The 21196-nt window shown below is 40.1% G+C and overlaps 1 protein-coding gene across 1 annotated transcript; it reads left to right on the top strand.

The window, feature by feature from the left end:
- Window positions 17991-18598, top strand: LOC109225940. The gene is made up of 2 exons (XM_019390748.1): window positions 17991-18249; window positions 18318-18598. The coding sequence occupies exons 1-2, from the start codon at window positions 17991-17993 to the stop codon at window positions 18596-18598; spliced, it is 540 nt and encodes a 179-aa protein (XP_019246293.1).

Genomic DNA, 21196 nt, shown 5'->3' on the forward strand with positions numbered 1-21196 from the left:
ACCCACTTGCCAACATTGTTTGGTCAAATTTTGCATGCCTGTTTGGGTGCTTATTTAATTCCATAAAGCGACTTAACAAGTTTGCACACTTTCTTTTCCTTACCAGGAACCACAAAACCCTCAGGTTGTTCCATGTAAATCTCTTCCTCCAATTCTCCACTTAAAAAAGCTGCTTTAACATCCATTTGATGGATTTCAAGACCATACACGGCCGCCAGTACCACTAATACCCTAATAGATGTTATTCTCGTTACTAGCGAATATGTGTCAAAGTAATCAAGGCCTTCCTTTTGTCTATAACCTTTGACAACAATTCTTGCCTTATATTTGTCAATAGTGCCATCAGCTTTCATTTTCCGTTTAAAGATCCATTTCTAACCTAAAGGCTTATTTCCTGGAGGAAGATCAACCAATTCCCATGTATGGTTATCCAAAATTGATTGAATCTCACTATTGAATACCTCTTTCCAAACGCTGAATCTGAAGATGACATAGCTGCTTTAAAAGTTTGAGGCTCATTTTTACGCAAGAATGTCACAAAATCTGATCCAAAGGAAGTAGATGTTCTTTGACGTTTGCTACGCCTTGGATCTTCTTCACGTGGAGTATTTTCCTTTGGTTCTTCCCGTGGTTATTTAGGTCTTTCACTTAATGACTCGAATTCAGTTTTATATGGATAGATGCTTTCAAAAAATTCAGCATTATCTGATTCAGTTGCCGTATTAACATGAATTTCGGGATTGTCAAATTTATGAACCAAAAACCGACATGCTTTACTGTTTGTAGCACATCCAATGAAAACGCAATCCACAATTTTTGGTCTGATTTTTACCTTTTTGGGTAAAGGTATTTGTACCTTTGCTAAACACCCCCACACTTTGAAATATTTCAAGTTGGGTTTTCTTCCTTTCCATTTTTCATATGGAATAGATTGCATTTTGCTATGGGGTACTCTATTGAGTATTCGGTTAGCTGTAAGGATAGCTTCCCCCCACAAACTCTACGGTAATCCGGAACTTATTAATAAAGAATTCATCATTTCCTTTAATGTCCGATTTTTCCTTTCCGCAATTCCATTGGATTGGGGTGTGTAGGGTGCAGTAGTTTGATGAATAATTCCATATTCCGTATATATTTCTGCAAACGGAGATTCATATTCTCCACCCCTATCACTTCTAATCATTTTAATCTTTTTATTCAATTGATTCTCCACTTCATTCTTGTATTGCTTAAATGCTTCAATTGCTTCATCTTTACTATATAAGCAAATAAACATAACAATATCGAGTGCAATCGTCAATAAAAGTAATAAAATACTTTTTCCCACCATGAGATGGTGTCGACTTCATATCACAAATATCAGTATGAATTAAGTCTAAAGTATTTGAATTCCTTTCAACAAACTTATAAGGATGCTTTACAAACTTAGATTCAACACATATTTGACATTTTGATTTATTACACTCGAATTTAGGCAATACTTCTAAATTAATTAACTTTTGCAAGGTTTTATAATTGACAAGTCCTAAACGAATATGCCATAAATCATTTGACTCCAATAAATAAGAAGAAGCTGAAATTTTATTCAAAATATCAACAACCATTACATTTAGTTTGAAAAGGCTCTCTATGAGGTAGCCTTTTCCAACATACATTTCATTCTTGCTTACAACAACTTTGTCAGATACAAATACACATTTGAATCCATTCCTAACAAGTAAAGAAGTAGAAACTAAATTCTTCCTAATAATAGGAACATGAAGAACGTTGTTGATCGTTAACACCTTGCCGAAAGTCATCTTCAGGAATATCTTCCCATAACCTTCAATCTTGGTTGTTGCACTATTTCCCATGGAAAGCTTTTCTTCGAGACCAGCAGTAGAGTAAGTCAAAAATGCTTCTTTGACAGCACAAACATGTCGAGTGCTCCAGAGTCAATCCACCACTCCTTCTGATTTCCAACTAGGTTGCATTCTGAAAGCATTGCACATAGATCATCAATGTCATCATTCTTCTCCACTATGTTGGCCTGTCCCTTCTTCTTATCCTTTTTCGGGAGACAACAATCAGGGGCTTTATGACCAGCTTTTTCACAATTGCAGCAGTTGCCCTTGAATTTCTTTTTGTTCTTGTCACGACCCGGATTTCCCACCATCGGGGGTCGTGATGGCGCCTACTAATGGAAGCTAGGCAAGCCAATTGTTCCAATTACTTAACCTTTTTCTTATGTTTTAATCCTTCGACAATGGTGAACAACATCATATAAACAGCGGAAGAAAAGAAATGTAACGATTTAAATGTTTCCAACACAATTCCATAACTAAAAGCTACCCATATCTGGTGTCACAATTTCACAGACTGTCTAAGAGTACTACAAATAAGGTTCGAAAAATAAATACAAACTGTTTCAAAAATACATAGAAGAAACAGTAGAGAAAGATAGAAGGAGACGCCAAGGCCTGCGGACGCCTGCAGGACTACCTCGGGTCTCCTGAATGGACTGAAGACAGCACCCTCACTGCGGTCCAAACGCTCCGGTATCAGTATCTGCACACAGTGCAGAGTGTAGTATCAGCACAACCAACCACATGTGCTGGTAAGTGCCTAGCCTAACCTCGGCGAAGTAGTGACGAGGCTAGGACCAGACTACCAAATAAACCTGTGCAGTTAAATCATCTATAGCGGAAAATAAAAGCAGATATTCACAGTTAAAGATGGGTAGGGGAAGACATGCTACGGGGAGTATCGGATAACAACAAAATACCAAAGAGGAATGTAAAGAACCCATAGTTTAGTTGCCAACAATAATGAGGAAAACAAACACAGTATTCACTTTCATTTCTTTCTTGTTGCAGGCGTGCAACCCGCTCCCATTTCATATACTCATTGCCGGTGTGCAACCCACTCCCACTTCATATATCTCGTTGCAGGCGTGCAACCGGCTCCCATTTCATATATCTCGTTGCAGGCGTGCAACCCGCTCCCATTTCATATATCTCGTTGCAGGCGTGCAACCCGCTCCCATTTTCATATATCTCGTTGCAGGCGTACAAGCCGCTCCCATTTACAAATCAACCTCAATCACAAAAGAATTCCGGCAAGGGAACAAGAGTATAACAACAACAATCCCGGCAAGGGAAACAATATCGTAAACAGTAACATCCCGGCAAGGGAGACAATGTCATAGTAATAATATCCCGGCAAGGGAGACAATATCACAAACAATAACATCCCGGCAAGGGAACCAACAATGACAATCAACATAGTAAGCACGAATAAATCTCAACGGAGTCACAACAATTACAATTCTAGACCCACGGGCATGTTTGACACCGACGTATAGATACTCGTCACCATGCCTATAAGTCGTACTCCACAATTAAGACATAGCAAATAAGACACCACTCCTAATCACTAAAGCTAAGGTTAGACCAAACACATACCTCGATGCCACGAACACAATTCAAGCCTCAACTACGCTTTACCTCTTGATTCCACCACCTATTCGCTCGTATCTAGCCACAAGTTACTTAACTATATCAATAAATGCTAAATAAATCAATTCTAATGCATGAAAATAGATTTTCTAGAGTTTTTCCCAAAAAGTCAAAAATCGACCCCGAGCCCACATGGTCAAAACCCGAGGTTCGAACCAAAACCCAATTACTCATTCACCCGCGAACTCAAATATATAATTTGTTTTGAAATCGGATCTCAAATCGAGGTCCAAAATCCCCAAAATTTGAAAAACCTAAGTTCTACCCAAAACACCCAATTTACCCCATGAAAACCTTTGATTTTGAGTTGAAATCATGAGAAAAGATGTTAAAGATTAATAAAAATGAGTTAGAAATGACTTACAATCGATTTGGAAGAGTACTTGTCTTTGAAAAATCGCCCAAAGGTGTTTAGGTTTTGAAAGGGTTTGAGAAATGAAAGATTTTCGGTTAAGTTACGAATTTGCAGATCGCAGATATCGCAATTGCGGCCTGGGTTCGCAATTGCGAACCCTTCAGAAGACTGTTCTCTTCGCATTTGCGAAGATTTTATTGCATTTGCGACCACCCATATTTTTGAGGGGTTCGCATTTGCGAGGCAGACGTCGCTTTTGCGACTAGGGTCCTCCGCATTTGCGACCAAATGATCCCATTTTCGATCAGGCCTGCCCAGGCCTTCTTTCGCAATTGCGATGTTTTATTCGCATTTGCGATCTCGCATTTGTGAGCCAGGCTTCGCAAATGCGAAGCCTGAAGACCTGCAACATACCGGCAATATCCTAAGTGCAAATTTCACTCCGTGGCCTATCCAAAACTCACCCGAGCCCTCGGGGCTCCAAACCAAATATGCACACCAACCTAAAAACATCATACGGACTTGCTCGTGCAATCAAATCTTCGAAATAACATCGAAAACTATGAATTGAACCCCAAATTCATGAAATCATCCAAGAACACCCAAAATTCCAATTGCTCAACCTTAAGTCCGTTTTATACCAACCCAATCCCGATCTTTACCAAATTTTACAGATTCTATCTAATTATAATTTAAAACTTGTATCGGGCTTCAGAACCAAAATACGGGCCCGATACCATCAAATTCAAACATATTTCATTTCCAAAAACTCATATATATTTCAGAAAATAATTTTCTTTAAAAATTCATTTCTCGGGCTTGGGACCTCGGAATTCGATTCCGGGCATACACCCAAGTCCCATATTTTCCTACGGACCTTTCGGGACCGTCAAATCACGGGGCCGGGTCCGTTTACCTAAAATATTGACCGAAGTCAACCTAAATTCATTTTAAAGGCAAAATTCATCATTTTTCACAGATTTTCACATTATGGCTTCCCGGATACACGCCGGGACTGCGCACGCAAATCGATGTGAAACAAAAAGGAGGTTTTAAGGCCTCAGAACACAGAATTTACTTTCAAAACGAGTGATGACCTTTTGGGTCATCACATCCTCCACCTCTAAAACAACCGTTCGTCTTCGAACGGACATAGAAAAGAAGTACCTGAGTCGGAGAAAATATGGGGATATCGGATCCGCATATCGAACTCGGACTCCCAGGTCGATGCCTCAGCAGGCTGACCTCTCCATTGAACACGAACAGAAGGGAAACTCTTCGATCGCAACTTACGAACCTGCCGGTCTAGAATATCTACTGGCTCCTCCTCATAGGACAAGTCCTTGTCCAATTGGACAGTGTTGAAATCTAACACGTGGGATGGATCGCCGTGATACTTCCGAAGCATGGACACATGAAACACTGGATGCACGGCTGACAAACTTGGCAGCAACGCAAGTCTGTAAGCCACTTCTCCCACTCGCTCAAGAATCTCAAACGGGCCAATGAACTAGGGCTAAGCTTGCCATTCTTTCCAAATCTCATCACGCCCTTCATAGGCGACACCTGAAGCAACACTCGCTCGCCGACCATGAATGCCACATCACGAACCTTACGGTCGATATAACTGTTTTGCCTGGACTGAGCTGTACAAAGCCTATCCTGAATGATCCTGACCTTGTCTAAGGCATCCTGTACTAGATCCGTACCCAACAACCGAGCCTCTCCCAGCTCAAACCACCCAACTGGCGACCGACACCGCCTACCATATAAAGCCTCATAAGGAGCCATCTAGATGCTCGACTGGTAACTGTTGTTGTAGGCAAACTCCGCTAAAGGTAAAAACTGATCCCACGAGCCTCCAAAGTCAATAACACAAGCTCGGAGCATATCCTCCAAAATCTGAATAGTACGCTCGGACTGCCCGTCCGTCTGAGAATGAAATGCTGTGATCAACTCGACCCGTGTGACCAACTCATGCTCCACTGCTCTCCATAAATGCAAGGTAAACTGCGTACCTCGATCAGAAATGATAGACACGGGCACACCATGAAGACGAACAATCTCCCGGATATAGATCTCAGCTAACCTCTCAGAAGAATAGGAGACTGCCACAGGAATGAAATGCGTTGACTTGGTCAGCCTATCAACAATAACCCACACTGCATCGAACTTACTCTGAGTCCGTGGGAGTCCAACAACAAAGTCCATAGTGATACGCTCCCACTTCCATTCGGGAAGCTCAATCCTCTGAAACAATCCACCAGGTGTCTGATGCTCGTACTTTACCTGCTGACAATTCAAACACCGAGCCACATACGCAACAATATCCTTCTATCCTCCTCCACTAATAATGCTGCCGCAAATCCTGATACATCTTAGCGGCGGCCGGATGAATAGAGTACCGGGAACTATGGGCCTCCTCTAAAATCAACTCTCGAAGTCCATCCACATTAGGCACACAAACTCGACCCTGCAGCCTCAAAACTCTATCTTCTCCAACTGTAACCTGTTTGGCACCTCCGTGCCGCACTGTGTCCCTAAGAACACACAAATGGGGATCATCATACTTCCGATCTCGAATACGCTCCAATAATGAAGAACGAGAGACTGTGCAAGCTAAAACGCGGCTGGGCTTAGAGACATCCAACCTCACGAACTGATTGGCCAAAGCCCGAACATCCAAAACAAGAAGCCTCTCACCGACCGGAATATACGCAAGACTGCCCATACTGGCTGAGTTTCTTCTCAAAGCATCGGCCACCACATTGGCCTTCCCCGGATGATATAAGATGGTGATATCATAGTCTTTCAGTAGCTCCAACCACCTTCTCTGCCTCAAGTTTAGCTCCTTCTGATTGAAGAAGTATTGCAAACTCTAGTGATCCATGAACACCTCACATGACACGCCATATAAATAGTGCCTCCAAATATTCAGCGCGTCAACAATGGCTACTAACTCCAAATCATGGTCAGGATAGTTCTTCTCATGAATCTTCAACTGACGCGAAGCATAAGCAATGACCTTGCCATCCTGCATCAACATAGAACCAAGTCCAATACGAGATGCATCCCAATAAACTGTATATGGCCCTGAATCTGTGGGCAAAACCAACACCGGTGCCATAGTCAAAGCTGTCTTGAGCTTCTGAAAGCTTGCCTCACATTCGTCCGACCACCTGAACTAGGCACCCTTCTGGGTCAACCTGGTCATCGGGGCTGCAATAGATGAAAACCCCTCCACAAACCGACGGTAATAGCCTGCCAAACCCAAGAAACTCTGGATCTTTGTAGCTGATGTGGGTCGAGGCTAGTTCTTGACCACCTCTATCTTCTTCGGATCCACCTGAATACCCTCTGCTGATACAACGTGACCCAAGAATGCAACTGAACTCAACCAGTACTCACACTTCGAAAACTTAGCATACAACTGACTATCTCTCAGAGTCTGAAGAACCACTCTCAGATGCTGCTCATGCTCATCCCGACTGCGGGAATAAATCAAAATATCATAAATGAAAACGATCACGAAGGAATCCAAATAAGGCCTGAACACTCGGTTCATTAAATCCATGAAAGCTGTCGGGGCATTTGTCAATCCGAATAACATCACCAAGAACTCATAATGCCCGTACCGAGTGCGGAAAGCTATCTTAGGGACATCGGATGCCCTAATCCTCAACTGGTCGTAGCCAGATCTCAAGTCGATCTTAGAAAACACTTGGGCACCCTGAAGCTGGTCAAACAAGTCATCAATCCTCGGCAATGGGTACTTATTCTTGATTGTGACCTTGTTCAATTGCCGGTAATATATACACATCCTCATCGATCCGTCCTTCTTCTTAACAAACAACACCGGCACACCCCAAGGCGAGACACTAGGCCTAATAAAGCCCTTATCAAGCAAGTCTTGCAACTGCTCCTTCAACTCTTTCAGCTCAGGTGGGGCCATACGATACGACGGAATAGAAATGGGCTGAGTGCCCAGAGCCAAATCAATGCAGAAGTCAATATCCCTGTTGGGTGGCATACCCGGCAGGTCTGAAGGAAAGACCTCAGGAAACTCACGAAAAACAGGCACATAATCCATAGAAGGAACCTCAATACTAGAATCACGAACATATGCCAAATAGGCCAAACACCCCTTCTCGACCATACGCCGAGCCTTCATATATGAGATAACCCTACGGGTAGAATGACAGGAGTCCCTCTCCACTCTAGACGAGGTAAACCCGGTAAGGCTAAGGTCACAGTCTTGGCATGACAGTCCAAGATAGCGTGGTAAGGTGATAACCAGTCCATCCCCAATATGACATCAAAATCAACCATGTCCAAAAGTAATAGGTCTACTTGAGATAACCCTACGGGTAGAATGACAGGAGTCCCTCTCCACTCTAGACGAGGTAAACCCGGTAAGGCTAAGGTCACAGTCTTGGCATGACAGTCCAAGATAGCGTGGTAAGGTGATAACCAGTCCATCCCCAATATGACATCAAAATCAACCATGTCCAAAAGTAATAGGTCTACTTGGGTCTCAAGACCCCCAATCACTACTATACAAGAACGATGGACACGATCTACCACGATAGAATCACCCACCGGTGTGGACACATATACAGGAGCACCCAAAGAATTACTAGGCATGACAGGATACGGTGCAAAATAAGATGACACATAAGAGTATGTAGACCCTGGATCAAATAGCACTGAAGCATCCCTACTACAAACCAAAACCGTACCTGTGATGACTGCATCGGAAGCCTCAGCCTCAGGCCTGGCTGGAAGAGCATAACATCGGGCTGGGCCCACCACTCTGAATCACATCTCTGGGACGGCCTCCTGCTGGCTGGCCTTCACCTCTAGCGGCCTGACCTCTACCTCTACCTCCACCTCTAGCACCCCTACCTCCGCCTCTAGCTGGCTGAGCAGGCGGTGGAACACTCGGTGCCTGAACCATGGCACGGGAACCCTGGTGCTGAGAACTGCTCGGTGCTCGAGGGCAAAATCTAGCAATATGCCTCGTGTCGCCACAAGTAAAACAAGCCCTCGCATGCTGGGGCTGACGACCCTGAAAACTCTAAAGTGGAGGTGCACTGATAGGAGCTGGTGGTGCACTGTAGGACTGCTGATCATAATACTGCATATGAGAACCACGGCCACCTAAAGCACCGTGAGAAACCTGAAGTGCTGACTGAAATGGCCTGGGAGGATGTCCTCTACCAAAAGAATCCTTGCCTCCAGACGAGGCACCACTGAATCTGCCTGAATGACGAGGCCTCTCGTCAGACCCCTGACCACTCCCCTGTGACAGAACCATCTCAACTGTCCTGGCCACATTGGCCACATCCTGAAAGGAAATCTCGCTCCCCGTCTCCTTGGCCATCTGAAGTCGAATAGGCTGAATGAGTCCCTCAATGAACCTCCTCACTCTCTCTCTCTCAGTGGGAAGTATAAGAAGAGCATGACGGGCCAAGTCAATAAATCTGCTCTCATACTGAGTAACAGTCATAGAACCCTGTTGGAGACGCTCAAACAGCCTCCGATAGTTCTCCCTCTGAGTGATAGGAAGAAACTTCTCCAACAATAGCTGAGAAAACTGATCCCAAGTCAGAGTTGGTGACCCAGCTGGCCTAGCCAAGCAATAATCTCTCCACCAAGTCTTGGCGGATCCAGACAATCGAAAAGCAGCGAAGTCGACCCCACTGGTCTCCACAACCCCCATATTCCTGAGAACCTCATGATAGCTGTCTAAATAATCCTTGGGTTCCTAAGAAGATGCTCCGCTGAAAGTGGTAGTGAAGAGCTTGGTGAACCTGTCCTATCTCTACAAGGCATCAGCAGACATAGCTGCTCCATCACCGGTCTGAGCTACCACACCCGGCTAAACTGCTCCAACTGGCTGAGCTGCTGGAGTCTGAAACTTGGGAGCCATCTGCTCCGGAGTGCGAGTAGCGGGAGTCTGTGCTCCTCCCCCAGCCTGAGAGACGGCTGGTGCTACAGGAAGTAACCCTACCCGAGTGACACTATCCATAAGGCCCACTAGACGGATGAGAGCGTCCTGGAGTACTGGGGTAGCAATGAACCCCTCGGGGACCTGAGCTAGGCCCACCGGAACTGCCTGGGCCGGAACCTCATCATCAAACTCAACCTGAGGCTCCGCCGCTGGTGCTGCTGCTCTGGGCTGAGCTCTGCCCCTGCCTCGGCCTCTACCAGGGCCTCGGACTCGTCCTCTGCCCCTCGTGGGAGCTGCTTCTTGGGGCTCGGGCTGTTGATCAGCGGATGAGGAAGCGCGTGTTCTCGCCACTTGCAAAAGAACAGAGTAGAAATTCAATTAGCATTGAGAAACCAAATCGCACGACAGGAAAGAATAGATGTGAAGTTTTTCCTAATACAGACGTCTCCATACCGATCTCTCAGACTCTACTAAGCTTGTCCGTGAATTGTGAGACCTAAGTAACCTAGAACTCTGATATCAACTTGTCACGACTCGGATTTTCCACCCTCGGGGGTCGTGATGGCACCTACTAATGGAAGCTAGGCAAGCCAATTGTTCCAACTACTTAACCTTTTTCTTATGTTTTAATCCTTCGACAATGGTGAACAACATCATATAAACAGCAAAATTAAATAAGCGGAAGAAAAGAAATGTAACGATTTAAATATTTCCAACACAATTCCATAACTAAAAGCTACCCAGATCTGGTGTCACAATTTCACAGACTGTCTAAGAGTACTACAAATAAAGGTTCGAAAAATAAATACAAACTGTTTCAGAAATACATAGAAGAAACAGTAGAGAAAGATAGAAGGACACGCCAAGGACTGCGGACGCCTGCAGGACTACCTCGGGTCGCCTGAATGGACTGAAGACAGCACCCTCACTGCGGTCCAAACACTCCGATATTAATATCTGCACACAGTGCAGAGTGTAGTATCAGCACAACCGACCCCATGTGCTGGTAAATGCCTAGCCTAACCTCGGCGAAGCAGTGACGAGGCTAGGACCAGACTACCAAATAAACCTGTGCAGTTAAATCATCTACAACGGAAAATAAAAGCAGATATTCACAGTTAAAGATGGGGAGGGGAAGACATGCTACGGGGAGTATCGGATAACAACAAAATACCAAAGAGGAATGTAAAGAACCCCTAGTTTAGTTGCCAACAATAATGAGGAAAACAAACACAGTATTCACTTTCATTTCTTTCTCGTTGCAGGCGTGCAACCCGCTCCCATTTCATATATCTCGTTGCAGGCGTGCAACCCGCTCCCATTTTCATATATCTCATTGCAGGCGTGCAATCTGCTCCCATTTACAAATTAACCTCAATCACAAAAGAATCCCTGCAAGGGAACAAGAGTATAACAACAACAATCCCGGCAAGGGAAACAATATCGTAAACAATAACATCCCGGCAAGGGAGACAATGTCATAACAATAATATCCCGGCAAGGGAGACAATATCACAAACAATAACATCCCGGCAAGGGAACCAACAATGACAATCAACATAGTAAGCATGAATAAATCTCAACGGAGTCACAACAATTACAACACTAGACCCACGGGCATGCTTGACACCGACGTATAGATACTCGTCACCATGCCTATACGTCGTACTCCACAATTAAGACATAGCAAATAAGACACCACTCCTAATCACTCAAGCTAAGGTTAGACCAAATACTTACCTCGATGCCACGAACACAATTCAAGCCTCAACTACCGCTTTACCTCTTGATTCCACCACCAATTCGCTCGTATCTATCCACAAGTTACTTAACTATATCAATAAATGCTAAATGAATCAATTCTAATGCATGAAAATAGATTTTCTATAGTTTTTCCCAAAAAGTCAAAAATCGACCCCGGGCCCACATGGTCAAAACTCGAGGTTCGAACCAAAACTCAATTACCCATTCACCCGCGAACCCAAATATATAATTTGTTTCGAAATCAGATCTCAAATCGAGGTCCAAATCCCCAAAATTTAAAAAACCTAAGTTCTATCCAAAACACCCAATTTCCCCATGAAAACCTTTGATTTTGAGTTGAAATCATGAGAAAAGATGTTAAATATTAATAAAAACAAGTTAGAAATGACTTACAATCGATTTGGAAGAGTACTTGTCTTTGAAAAATCACCCACAGGTGTTTAGGTTTTGAAAGGGTTTGAGAAATGAAAGATTTTCGGCTAAGTTACGAATTTGCAGGTCGCAGATGTCGCAATTGCGACCAGGGTTCGCAATTGCGAACCCTTCAGAATACTGTCCTCTTTGCATTTTCAAAGATTTTATCGCATTTGCGACCACCCCATATTTTTGAGGGGTTCGCATATGCGACTAGGGTCCTCCGCATTTGCGACCAAATGATCGAATTTGCGATCAGGCCTGCCCAGGCCTTCTTTCGCATTTGCGATGTTTTATTTGCATTTGCGATCTCGCATTTGCAAGCCAGGCTTCGCAAATGCGAAGCCTGCAGACCTGCAACATACCAGCAATTTCCTAAGTGCAAATTTCACTCCGTGGCCTATCCAAAACTCACCCGAGCCCTCGGGGCTCCAAACCAAACATGCACACCAACCTAAAAACATCATACGAACTTGCTCGTGCAATCAAATCATCAAAATAACATCAACAGCTATGAATTGAACCCCAAATTCATGAAATCATCCGAGAACACCCAAAATTCCAATTTCTCAACTTTAAGTCCGTTTTATACCAACCCAATCCCGATCCTTACCAAATTTTACAAATTCAATCAAATTATTATTTCAAACTTGTACCGGGCTCCACAACTAAAATACGGGCCCGATACCATCAAATTCAAACATATTTCATTTCCAAAAACTCATATATATTTCTCGGGCTTGGGATCTCGGAATTCGATTCCGGGCATAAGCCCAAACCCCATATTTTCCTACGGACCCTCCGGGACCGTCAAATCACGGGTCCGGGTCCGTTTATCCAAAATATTGACCGAAGTCAGCCTAAATTCATATAATGGCTTTCCGGATACACGCTCGGATTGCGCACGCAAATCGAGGTGAAACAAAAAGGAGGTTTTAAGGCCACGGAACACAGAACTTACTTTCAAAATGAGTGATGACCTTGTGGGTCATCACAGTTCTGCTCCTTAGTCTGTCCAGAAGACCCCTTCCGCTTCTTACTTATTGGAGAAGTCTCCTTAACAATATTAGCTCCCACGATCGTTGAATTTCCACGAGATTTCTTCTCGGCTGTTTTGTTGTCTTCCTCAATCTTGAGACGAATCACATGATCTTCCAACTTCATTTCTTTGCGCTTGTGCTTAAGATAGTTCTTGAAATCTCTCCACGACAGAGGCAATCTTTTAATCATTGCAGCCACTTGAAATTCTTCATTCACGACTATATCTTAAGCAATAAGATCGTGAAAAATAAGTTAAAGCTCCTGAACTTGGGTTCCAACATTTTTGCTGTCTATCATTCTATAGTCTAGAAACTTGGCAACCACAAACTTCTTCAAGCATGCATCTTCAGTCTTGTACTTCTTCTCAAGTGCGTCCCATAATTCTTTCGAAGTATTTATAGCACTATAGACATTGTACAAGTCATCCTTCAAAGCACTTAGGATATAGCCTTTGCAAAGAAAATCTGCCTGTTTCCACACCTCAATAATCATAAATTTCTCGTTGTCCGAGCAGGCACTGGAGGTTCTTCGCAGGTGAATTTCTACATACCAAGTGTGGTAAGCCAAAGGAACACCCTTTGCTGTCATCCTTTGATGTTGGCTTCAGAAAATTTCCCCGGTTTCTCGGCCGGTGGAACAACAGTTCGGCTTGACGAGGCTATCGTCGTTGCCGTAACAGTCGGAGAAGAATTCCCGTTATCAATTGCCATTTCTCACTATCAAAAACAGAAGAGTTCAATTAATGGCAAAAAATAGAACAATAAACTGTAATTAACGATAAACAGTACGTTTAATAAATAAAAATCAAAGTTTTTATATACCGTTTCACAGAAAACGATGAAGTATTTATGTTCTTCAAATTATTTTTGAATTTCAATATTCTGATGAAGTTTTTATATCTTCAAATCAGAATAGAAAAATTCAGAAGAAGTAGAAAACCACACAGGTTTTATTCTCCACAAACAGAATACAGATTACGAATAAAAAAATTAATTTTCTTAAGATTGTTAGTAAATCTGTATTACTGTAATAAATAATAAAAACAGTCAACTTTCTGTAACAAGAAAACAAAAACAGAAAGTTAGCGGCAACAAAATATCGAAATAATTTATGGAAAAACAATTTCGAAATAAATCGAGCCCACTGAATGCACAGTGCGCCCTTAAGGAAATTATTCCCCTCAAGTACCCGAGGTGCTGGAAACTCTTTAAGAGCTAGAAGAAGAGCAATTGTATATATACCCATCAAAAGTCTTTTCTTCCTCCAATATGGGACAATGTCCCTCTGCTAAGAAGGAAAACTCAAATATTTTTTCCCTCCATCTCCCGTTCACCCTTTATTTCAAGCTACCAAAGCTTAAAACCAAAGCTTTAACCCTACAACTTTTGGGGTTGAGTTAGGCCCAAATATCATATCTCTACCTGCCATAACTCGAAAAAACAAATTAAGGGGAGGTATATCGTTGATTTTAACTTGCCTAAGATACGTGGAAATATTTGCTGAAGAAAGAGATAATATCTTAGAAAAGTGAACTCTATTTATAGGAAGAGAAAACTTTTATAAGTCACATGGTCTATCATCCATAAAGCTGTATGCTCACACTTGGTATATTTTTTTCTTTGCATAAATTAGGTGTTAAAGGTAAAAAGATACAGCCAATATTTTTCTGAGGTGCCACTGAATGACCAGAAAACTGGATTTGGATTTGTTTGGTCCTACAAAATACATTGGGCCGCTTTCTTCAGTAAGATCTTAGTTTTTTGAGTTTTTTACGTGCTTGATCCTTTTTTAACTATTATTTATAAAAATAGCACCATTTATTGTTTATTCCATAAAGAGCACTTTTTTTTTTCATTAATGGCACATTATAAAAATTAAGCTCAACATCTAATAAGTTAACTCACTCACTAATCACGGGAAGTACTTTTTTTTTGTCCATCTTCATTTTCCCTTTATAGCATTCATCTTCTTCACTCCATATTTTGAAAAGCTGCTGCATATCTCAATGCCACCTAAATCAAGATGTATTGATTTATACATCTTTTATACTCTGTATATCAGGTATCACTTTAATTCAAAATGTATATTTATGTATATGTTTTTTGTATATTTATTTGTGAAGTGCTATCTTATTTTAAGCGGTATTTTTAATGTATATTATATTTTATATGTCAAGTGTCATTATATATATATATATATTATTTTTTGTATATTTATATACCATCTTAATTAAATTTAAGATATATATTTTTATGTATATTTCACATGTCTAAGTGTCATCTTAATTGAAGATGTATTTTTTATGTATTTGTTTTGTATATTTTATATGTGTTAATTCAAAGTATATTTTTATATATATATATATATATATTGTATATATTAAAGTATATTATTATCGAAATAAGAGCTTTATATTAAGAAAGGAAGAAAGAAGTAAGAGAAAAACTTAAGAAAGATAACTAAAAATAAAATGAATGGAACAAATTTAAAAAATATATTGGCTTCGGTAGAAAACAAAACTAAGAAGATGAAGAAAAAGAAGGAAAGCTAATAGATAAAGAGAGAGAAAAAGACATGATTTTTGTACAAATAATTATTAACTTTCCATTCAAATTTCTTATGTTTAGGGATTAATAGTTAATATTTCTATTTTAATGGAACTGTGTGCTACAAATATAAATATTTTTCTGCCATATCTGTAATATTGAATTTAATGCTAAAAATTTGTAATATTTCTTTTAAACTGTGACAGTTATGTAAAGTCCCCTAGTTTTTTAGCGTACTTGTGTTTCCGGAGGCAGATGTATGTAAGTTTTCCTACGTGTATGTGGCCCAATAAGTTTAAGGCCTATAATTAATATTTAATTAATGATCAAATTTCGTCCGTCCGATCGGTTACTTGATGGATGTACCAGACTAAGTAAGAACCTCTATAAATTGGTCCTCTCCCCATCGTATTTTATTTTCTTTCATTAAAGATGGCGGTAACGAAACCTAGGGCAAGGGGCGAGAAACGAATTCCAACTAACGCTTCCGCTTCACGATGATGGCTTACGATTCAGGTATGTTTTCTGTAACGATTTTGTGTAAGATTATCATGTTCAAGATCTTGATATCCAATTAAAGTTTATGTTTACATGTGGTATCACGAGCCTGGATTCTTTGAACTAATAATCTTCATATGAAATCGATTCAGATTAATTATCGAGAATCACTCTTACGAGATTCGTATAAGATAATTCTTCTTGGTAAAGTTCGATGCATGGCAATAACAAAACTAATTGTTTAACCCATTGATCCATTGATTTATCAAGTTTTGCGGTGAATTTTGTGTAAACTTAAGCATTGCCGCTTTGGGCTTAAAGATCTGACCAATTAATATTCTTTCACTGTTTCCTTTTTTATTTCAACGTGTGTATTGAATTTGGTATTTTTTAATATAATAAAGTAGGGTTGTATGAAAAAGCCTAAGCTTTAAAAAGCGGCGCCGATAATGAATTAATGAACGAAGTCTATAGGATTATGTAATGCTTGTTTGTTATTTGACCATTAAAGTAATGAGGTTTCTTTGCTAAAAGTCCCTATGTGCAAACTTCGCACATAAATCTCACGTAATGTATAATTGTGTTATGATTCTTTTATTAGTTTTAAACAATAACTAATGTTTGTATTGGGAATCTAAACCTGTGGGATTAAATTACTCCACAATCTCACCAGTAAAGTAACGTGACTTTTGAAGTAGATATTCTGTCTCAACTTTTTTTTTGACTGGAAAAGATAATTTATTAAAAACATTACAGAGTACCAACAGTTACATCGGTAACAAAACTACAAGCCTCGAGGACATTCAAATTCCCCATTTCGGCCAGACTAAAACACACATTAGTACTAAAGTACTTAAGCAAATACACATAACCATTCTTGTCCATTGCTAAGTTATTTAAAGCGAAAGGCACAGGATTATCAAAAAGTTGGTGTTATCGTGCATGCTTGAGTCCTTCCTTCGCCATCCTGTGAGCTATCTTATTTCCCTCTCGAAAATTATGGATGATCTTCGGTTGCTTCAGCTGGTGCATTAACCACCTGCAATTAATAATAGTAGAGTTGCAAGGGACACAATTAGAATGTAATACTTTGATTACCTCCGTTGCATCCGTTTCCACTGCTAGTGGAAAATAACCATGGCTGAGAGCGATTGAAAGTCCTTCCTTTAATGCTTCCAATTCAGTTTGGAGGGGTGAACTTGAGGGATTGTAGTGCTGGAAACCCATTATCCAATCCCCCCGATAGTCTCTGAATACATCCCCCATGCCTCCTATATTTGTATTTTCTTGGAAGGCTCCGTCAATGTTTAGTTTAAATTTTTTTTTGAAGGCTTATGCCATGCGACCTGTCTCAACTTTCTAATCCCATAATGAATTGTTTTTGTTTTTTAAAAGTAATCTTAAACGTCAGTTATTGTTTATTTTATGTATGTGATTAATGTGTATATAGTTTGTTAGTCACCAAAGTGACCAAACTAGATTGTTTAAGGTATTCACATGCATAAAACCTTGTGTTCTCTATTTTGTGTATGCACTTATGTTATATAGTTTGTTAGTCACCAAAGTGGCCAAACTAGTTTGTTTATGAAAATAAGCATACATAAATTTATAGTTTATCCATAAAATTATTTAAAAATTAGTGGATAAATTATTTTTTACTATTGCTAGAACTTAAGGATTTACCCAAAGGTGAATCAATTATTTTATGAATAGTGAATATGATGAGGTAAATTAATATTCTTAGTCAAATATATATTGTCTGTCCAAAGATGGCATATATATTTGGTTAAAAATATTTAATTACCTATTAAAGACTAAATGACATTTAAATTATGATAGTGTGTCGTAGTATTTACCCAAAGGAGAATTGCGATATGCTTTAATTGTTTTGTTGAATCCATATTGATTTGTGAGCATGTATTATGTATTTTGCAGCTATTCCTTTTCATTCACATGCTTCGTCTGTTACTGTGTTCAACAGATTGAACTTCTATGAATGGCATGAACAAGTCCAGTTCCACTTAGGTATGATGGATCTTGACTTGGCTCTGCTGAATGATAAGCCCGCTGCCATTACTGATTCGAGCAGTGCGGATGAGAAGTCTTTCCATAAAGCATGGGAACACTCTAACATGCTAATCCTTATGTTTATACGAATGAATATTGCCAACAACATTAAGAGTACTATTCCACAAACAAAAAGTGCCAGGGAATACCTAAGGTTGTGAAAGAACGTTTTCGTTCTGCAGATAAGTCTCTCGCTGGTACACTAATGGCTGAACTCACGACCATGAATTTTGATGGGTCGCGTAGTATGCAAAACCATACTATCGAGATGACTACCATTGCAGCAAGACTTCAGACCTTGGGGATGAAAGTGGATGATTCCTTCTTGGTTCAGTTTATTCTGAACTCGTTGCCTCCTAAGTATGGACCTTTTCAAATTAACTATAACACTATTAAGGATAAGTGGAATGTTAGAGAATTTTCCAGTATGCCTACTCAGGAGGAGTCAAGACTTAAGAAATAAGTGAGTCATTCAATTAACCTCATGGGTCAAAGAGCTGGTAAAGGACTTAAAGTGAAGCCCAACAAGTTCAAGAAGAAGAAAGCACCTGCTAAAGCTCCACAGGATGCTAAGAAGGAACATAAGGCAGATACGTGTCGTTTCTGTAACAAGGAAAGACACTATCAGAAAGATTTCCTGAAATGTAAAGCTTGGTTCGAAAAGAAAGGTACAATTAGTGCTTTTGTATGTTTCGAATCAAATTTAATTGAAGTTCCTAATAATACTTGGTGCCTTGATTCTGGTGCAACTGCTCATGTATCTACTACGTTGCAGGGATTCCTTACGATCAAAACTACAAATCCAAATAAGATACTTGTTCATGGGAAATCATATGAAGGCTCCAATTGAAGGCATATGGACTTATTGTTTGATCATGGAGACTGGGCGTCACCTTGATCTATTACAAACTCTTTATGTACCTTCAGTTTCTAGGAATTTGATTTCTCTTTCAAGACTTGATGTTTTTGGATTTGATTTAATGCTTGGAAATGGATGTTTCAAATTATATAAGAATGCTATTTTTTATGGTTCTGGTTTTCTTAGTGATGGTTTATAAAAGTTGAAACTCGATATTGGTTTTTCTGAATCCCTTCTTGCTCTTCAACATAATGTTGGAACTAAACATAGTTCACTAGATGAAAGTTCTGCTTACTTGTTGTGAACACGTGATTTTTGCCTCGCTTAAATTACTCCTATAGAATTCATTAAAATTAGGATTTTTCTTTTATTATTTGAATTTTAGGAAATTAATTGCATGATTTTGTGATTGTGTGCATTTCTGTGCATTTTTAATTGATATAACTCATGAAGAATACAAAAATAGCATACTTGCATTTAGAACCTCATTCTAACATTTTTTTATTAGTTGATTAACATCACAAAAAATAAGAGAAAATAACAAAATAGTCCCTTTGCATTGTTTTACTTTTAATTTTGATTTTTCTTTAAGTTTTTTGGTTTAAACTAGGATTTGTCTAATTTTTGAGAATTAATTAGTTTTAATTTTAGAGTTAAATCAGCTCTTGTCTAGTTTTATTTTTGTATTTAATAAAATCCAAAAATTGAATAAAAACAAAAAGAAGAAAAGAAAACAAATAAAAAAAACTAAAAGAAATCCTAGTCTTAGTAAATACCCAATTTTGGGCCAGCCCAGACCCAATTTCGCCCAAAAAACCCGTCCAAAATAGCCCAACCCAAACCCCCGATCCGGTCCGTCCCTTTTATCTAACCAAACGACCCCGTTTCGATAAGATTCAATCCCAGCCGTCGAGGATCTCTGATCCAACGGCTGGGAACTGGTTTGAACTTAATATTTAAATGTCGGAGACCACCCCTACCCCCTCCCCCCCCAAAGTCGTCTCTCTCACCCCTCATTATCAGAAAATAACGCCGCCCTACTCCGCCGTAAGCCGCCGGCCGGAAATCTCCTCCGCCGGCGGCGATGCTCCAAACGACTCCAAAACTTCACCATTGATTCTTCTCGTCCTCATCTTTCCATATCTAACCTTAGATTCCCTCAAATCCCGGCCAAACGTTTCGAACGTTAGATCAAAGTTTTCCGGCCATGACACCACTTCGCCCAAATCAGTCCAAATTAAAACCATAAGACCGCCTGGCCATCCTCTATCAGATCCTCCAGGTCCCGTCCCTCGAACATGGCCAGAACTGCTCGAATATTGAATCAAAACTCGGCTAAAACCCCATCTCTTCCAAATCCGCCCAAATTAACACTCTACACTCTCCTCACCCTCCCCTACTCAAATCCCTAAATCATTTTTCCCAAATCCAACCGGCACTAATGGAATTACAAATCTAGGGTTTAAGGAAGTTTGAATTTCTTCTGGTTTCGGAAGTTTCGGCTTGGTTCGGTTGGTGTATTATATTTAGTAGAGGCTGAATCAGTAAGTTCCCTCGTCTTTGTTCAATTATTTTCCGTTTATAGTTGAATCCGGGTTCATGCTTTTGGTTTTTGTGGTTTAATCTTGTATTGATTCTATTATCTTCAAAGTTTGTTCATACTAGTATAGGTTTAAGCTTACTGATTAGTTTAGGATTAGTCTTGATTCCATTTTGATTCATGTTTTGTTCTTTTTCCTCGCTTAATTTTGTTCATGCTTTTACAATTCATTCTGTGTTGATTCATGATTAGTTCTTCTCATCTTGTTACGAGTTCAAGTAATTAATTAGGGTTGCTGTTGCATTTTTGAGTCAGTTCTATGTTCTGATGGTATTTGTTTGGATTGTCTGATTAGTTTAAATTTGGTTAGTTTAAGTTGTGATTAGTATTATAATTTCATACTGATGATATGGTCAAATTGATTAGTTGGTCTAATTGTTGATGGTAATTGGTATCTTGAACTTCAGTAGTTAGTTTTGACTTAAGATCTGAATTTGAACCTGGTTCTAGCTGATTAAGTTGCTGAATGGCTGGTTAACCATGGTTAGTCAATAAGGTTGGTGTTGAATTAGTAATTCCAGGCTAGTGAGAAGGGTAGTTTAGGGAAGTCCATTTAGTAACTGAATTTAGAAGTTACTAGAAGCACCTAGAAGGGGTTGAAA

Source organism: Nicotiana attenuata, chromosome 5 (genome assembly GCF_001879085.1).
Source record: "Nicotiana attenuata strain UT chromosome 5, NIATTr2, whole genome shotgun sequence".
Classification (NCBI taxonomy): domain Eukaryota; kingdom Viridiplantae; phylum Streptophyta; class Magnoliopsida; order Solanales; family Solanaceae; genus Nicotiana; species Nicotiana attenuata.

What these genes read in the sequence shown, in the direction of transcription:
- LOC109225940 (XM_019390748.1), top strand. Translation starts at nt 17,991, where the DNA reads ATGTATTTTGCAGCTATTCCTTTTCATTCACATGCTTCGTCTGTTACT. An exon ending in TATTGCCAACAACATTAAGA is followed by an intron (nt 18,250 to 18,317) that starts GTACTATTCCAC and finishes TTCGTTCTGCAG; the next exon opens with ATAAGTCTCTCGCTGGTACA.